Below are 5,697 nucleotides of genomic sequence, written 5' to 3' on the forward strand. Positions count from 1 at the left end.
TATATGGAACTCCAAAATAAAAATCCTGTCTTAGTGCTTTTCCCACTTTTCCCATTAGTTAGGGACAGTAGGATCTGGAAAAAAAGGGGGAAAGGGAGAAGAAACCCTGAAAGAAAAGCAACATCCAAAATGTCCTACTTTAAGTTTAGACCAGATTCAACCATATTCCTCTATTTTTAATTACTTCCCTGCCATTCTATGTCTGACAAATGAACCTTGTGAAACACAAGATCACTTTGCTGAAATTTCCAGAAAAGTTAGTATAACATGTTTATGGATATATCGTATTTATTACATATTATGGTATCAAGCAAAGTCTAATATAGGTATCATTAGGTTGAAAGCCTGAAACAGAGATGTGAATTGCAAGAATTAGAGCTTCAGCGGTCAAACAAAAAGACTCAAGATGCTATGGCAATGGCTGCTGAGGAATCTGCTAAATGTAAAGCTGCAAAAGAAGTTATAAAGTCACTTACGGCACAGGTTATTTTCTGGTTCATTTTCTTTCTCTTGAAGCCGGATGAGTTCAAAAGGGTTTACTTTCATTCGATGCTTTATTCTCAGATTTTATTTCAGTTTCTCCTCATTTTCATGTATGTCGAGTTAGTTCGTGAGGATGATGGTTCTCATTCGCAATCTTCTTGCATGCTATTAAAGCATTGGATCAATTTATTCATTTTGGCTTTATTTCTTTTATTAGTTTCGCTGATATCTAAAATTATAGAAAATGTTGGTGTGGTACTTATTGTGGAAAACATGTGTAATCATGCCTTAGGTGGTTTAGGCGCATGTTTCGAGAAGTCGAAACCTCAGTAAGGAGAAAAGATGAGATGAATTTTAGTCCAATTGAACATAAAGAAAGAACTAATAAAACTACAGGTTAAACTAGAGGTTCAAATCTTAATAGTTTGAATGTAAACACGGTTTGCGACGAGGCATACATTGGCTAATCAATACAGGACATGCCACCTAGTATGGCAAAGTTTAGTTTTACCCTTGTCTTTTTGTGGTTAATTTCTCTATATTTTTCTTACTGCTTTCTTATTATACCAATAATATTGCTGTGCTATGCTTCCACTGATGGACATTCACATTGATTCAGCTCAAAGGTTTTGCTGAGAAGCTCCCACCTGGAGCTTACGATGCCGAGAACATCAAACCGGCTTACCTACCAAACAGTATTGAGCCAAATGGTATCCACCTTCCAGATTCAAATGGTGGGCACCACTCGAGGGCCGAATCAATCAGTGGCTCTAGTTTGGCCTCTACAGCATTCGAATCCTCTCTGCTCAATAGAACTGTGGGGAACTTTCCAGGAACCTATGGATCTACTCTGGACCAGCAAAACCGAGCCAGTGTGACGTCCAATGGTTCAGACAACTATCCAGATGCTAGATTGTCAAATGGTGGCGGCAGCATGTCTGATACTGTTGACGGGAGGGATTCGGGGAATTTCCATGATGACGAGAGTGGTTTAAGATCAAGGAATGCAGGACTGTCTACTAATAGCAATCAGATTGAGGCAGAATGGATTGAACAGTATGAACCTGGTGTCTATATAACACTTGTTGCGCTGCGCGACGGAACAAGAGATTTGAAGCGAGTTCGTTTCAGGTAACAAAAATAATTTCCACATTAACTGATTACATGTGCCCAGTTATAGTTCTATATTTGGTTGCAGCTAGGGTTTACAAACTATAATATATGGACTTGAACCATGATCTTTAGGGCAATTGCTTTTAATGCTATATCTTTAGGTGTCTCTTGTTGGATTTATCTTAAACTAGTCTAATATCTTTGGTCCTATATGAAGTATTTGGTCAAAGAAAACTACTCTTACCAACATTTTTAATTCTCCCAGTTTCCATTACTAACATTCATCTTTCATGTTCATGTCATTTGGAGTTGGTTTTTACTTTTTACCATAAAAAAAAAAAAAACCGGTGTTCCTTCTGAAAACCATCTACACTCACATTTTCAACATCTCTTTCCTAACTTCTTTTTTTTATGGAACTTCTAAAAATTATTTTTTAGGTGAGTACTATATTGTTACTTTTAAAACACTAAAATAAATATAATACACATCCTAGGTGTTTGCATCTCCTTGATTATTATCAGTGCTGTTTTAATTCATCATATTCTATATGTAATCGATGTGGCGGTGAATTAAATTGACTTTCAGCCGGAGAAGATTCGGAGAGCATCAAGCAGAGACTTGGTGGTCAGAGAACCGGGACAAGGTATACGAAAGGTACAATGTTCGTAGCGCAGACAAGTCTTCCAACCAACCGGGGGCGCCACATAGGACAGAAGGTGCTGGTTCTCTTGTTTCCCAATCATAGGAGAAGTAGATATGGAAGCAAAGTCCTGCATTAACTCTAGGATTGGAAATGAGTCGAGCTGTTCGACATGAGCTCATGGCTTGGCTAGCATTAGGCGCGACTCAGCCCGTGTACTAAATGAACTACGCTTAGGCTTTTTGAAAAGCTTGTTTAGCTAAACAGCTTGGGTCGTAGACCTCAAAAAAAGCCTATAAAGTCCAATAGGCTAGCTCGTTTAAGGTATATGTATAATATATTGGTATTATAATCATATTATGATATTATACAATTTTTTTTTATCCTTCTAAATGTCTGTCTTTAGCATCTTTTTACTGTTATATTTGTTTAGTGTTTAGGTTTTGGTTAATTGGCCAGTTTTAATTTTAGTTTGTGATTACTGAATGCAAATATTCTTAGTAGGATTACATTAATTTTGTTACATTAATTTAGTTTATGTTATGACTAGATTTGTGACTGATTTGGATATCACTGTATTTTAAGATATGATATTACGAATTATTTGGACAAAGTAAATAAAGATTTATGCGAAAATCTAAAGCATATAAAACTAAGTATATTTAGATAGCGTGATTTAAAAAATAATTGATTTTAAACTATATAAAATTAAGTGTGTAGTGCAAATAAGCACGATAAAGTAAATATAAAATTATGTTAAAATAAAGGTTTAATTACACTATTGGTTTTTATAGTTTTACCACATTTTAAATTAGGTTTTTATATTTTTTTCTTTCAATTAGGTCCCTACATTACTTTAATTTTGTAATTAAGTCCTTCCTAGTATAAAAAAATATTAGAGTTAATTGAGTATTTTTTCATAAATTGAAGGTATTTATAATTAAAATTTTAATTAAATTTTTGACTGCATGTGTTTTGATAAAAATATTATATTAATTTTAATATTTTTAACATTAAAAGGACGTAATTACAAAATTAAAAGTAGTGTAAGGACCTAATTAAAAGGAAAAAAAGTATAGGGACTTAATTAAAAATTTGGTGAAACTATAGGAACCAATAGAGTAATTAAACCTAAAATAAAAAAAACCTAAAATAAAATTGTCACTTGACCTCTAAGTTTGATAATAAATAGCTAGAGTAATGTAAGTTAGGAGCTGATATGTGCAGGACTAGTTAGTCGTGCTGATAATTATATTAGATGACACCTCAGCAAATTGGTTATTAGTTTGTTAGAAGGGTGTTGATTTAGTGCAGCTAAAGTGTAGTGTAGGTGCTGTATATATATGTATTTGCAACTCACCTGTAAAGTGTGATTCATCATTTTATGCAATCAGGTATTTTACAATTGTGCCTTTTTCTCTGTTTTCTCTCACAGAAAGTGCAGCTACTCATACTATGGTTGAAAATAAAATTATATAAAACTAGATAAGTGAACTTAAGGTAATACAAACTATTTAAGTGTACTGTAATACATTCAAGATAGTGTATTATCCAATGAACGTACCATGTAAGTATTCTATACATAATCGTTTCTTAATACCGATAGTGTACTATACAATGAGTATATTATAGATAATTTAGACAGAGTAAATAAAAATTCGTAGGAAGATTAGTTATACTTACATTCAATAATCTTTCTAAGGAATGTTCCTTTTTTCAATGTCTTAATTAATTTATTAACTTTCAACTTGAATATTCTACATAAGATGTGTGGCCTATCTTCTTCATGGAATTCTTGGGGTGTTATCTCTCTTTTTATCTCATTCCATTTTAGATTACATATCATAGTGACAAAGTAATTTGGATATCCAGCATATTTACATATTGTAAAAGCATCTTTATAATTATTGAACATGTATCTTGGACCACTGATAAAGCTCTTTAGGAGAATAATTCTTTAACTAGTGTTAATGACATTAGTTTCACCATGAACCGTACACTCATGCAATTGCTTAAATTTGCCAGCCTCAAGTTTGGTTGTTTAAATCGCAAGTATAAAAGCCGTTCTAACTCAACCATAGTACAGGCGTTTATTATGAATTGTTGCAGTAATCTTCTTGACCGCAAAAGAATTTGAGACTCGTTAGTCCTTTTTTGAAGTCTATATACAAAGAAGTCTTTAACTAGTGTTAATGACATTAGTTTCACCATGAACCATACACTCATGCAATTGCTTAAATTTGCCAGCCTCAAGTTTGGTTGTTTAAATCGCAAGTATAAAAGCCGTTCTGACTCAACCATAGTACAGGCGTTTATTATGAATTGTTGCAGTAATCTTCTTGACCGCAAAAGAATTTGAGACTCGTTAGTCCTTTTTTGAAGTCTATATACAAAGAAGTCTCTCATGCTTATTGTTAGTCTTTTCTCTGTTTTTTTTTTTTACATTTGGTCGAGAAGAAATAGCTATATGTAATTTGTAACCACTCTCATCATATGAAACAATAAAGAATATTGAAGAGTAAGGTATATTAGATGTACTACTTCTATCTTCTATAACATGCTTGACTTTGTCTCAATTATTATATTCCTATTAATCCTGCTCTCGTTAATATCTCTAATTATCAATTCAGATGTTGTTGGCAAATTATATGTCCTTGCATCAGTATTTCTTCTGATTATTAATCATAACTTAACATCAGCGAAACCATCAATTTAGTATCTATTATGGACTAAACGAAATAATAATATATTTCAAATACTAATTTGAGAATACTTCTGATATTTTTTCTATTAATTAGAAATATGACCTCTATATATTTTTTTTATCAAATGTATCTTGTGTTTTTAATCAGAATAATTTTTACTTTTTCAATTTAAACTTTGTATTATTGTTATTTTCCATTATGAATGAGTTGGTGATTCAAATGGTATAACTCCCGGTTGGAGCAAAGCGATATATATGTTATAGAGGAATGCTAGGGAGACAGTAACTTTGTGATTTGTAGCCATCAAATAGTCATCAATGATGATTTTAATGGTGTGAAATGGATATAAAATTTTATCCAATGGCTCATTTTTTTTTGCTGGTTATATGCTGGTCAGAATTTAATAAAGTTGCTGGCTCCCTAGACTTTTCCTATGTTAAAAACGAAATGAGTATTACATATATGTTTGAGGTCTTGAATTCTTGATAGTAAAATAAAGCATATATGAACAAGTTGAAGAAGTTAGTCATTCACTCATTCTCGTTCAAAAACGGAGAACCGTGAAATAAACGGGCCGGAAGAAAGGTCCCGTCCCGTGGAAATGACTAATATATATATATATATGAGTTCCGAGAAAACAAAACCCTAATCTTATGCCACTGCCGTCACTCCTCTTCCAAAATTCAAATCCTCCCTCACAATCAGCCCAGAAATTTGCACCTCTCTGTCTCTCTTCTCGCCGCCGTCCGACACCC

General features: G+C 32.9%; 1 protein-coding gene across 1 annotated transcript in view; it reads left to right on the forward strand.

The window, feature by feature from the left end:
* LOC107644913 (E3 ubiquitin-protein ligase HERC2) overlaps window positions 1–2,630 on the forward strand; it is a 6,667-nt gene extending 4,037 nt beyond the window's left edge. Inside the window, exons 6-8 of the mRNA XM_016348869.2 lie at window positions 337–483; window positions 1,103–1,614; window positions 2,183–2,630. Of these exons, the coding sequence (XP_016204355.1) occupies window positions 337–483; window positions 1,103–1,614; window positions 2,183–2,342 (819 nt within the window). The 3' untranslated portion in view covers window positions 2,343–2,630. The remainder of the gene's footprint in view (window positions 1–336; window positions 484–1,102; window positions 1,615–2,182) is intronic.

The sequence above is a fragment of the Arachis ipaensis genome, chromosome B05 (assembly GCF_000816755.2).
Source record: "Arachis ipaensis cultivar K30076 chromosome B05, Araip1.1, whole genome shotgun sequence".
Taxonomy (NCBI): Eukaryota; Viridiplantae; Streptophyta; class Magnoliopsida; order Fabales; family Fabaceae; genus Arachis; species Arachis ipaensis.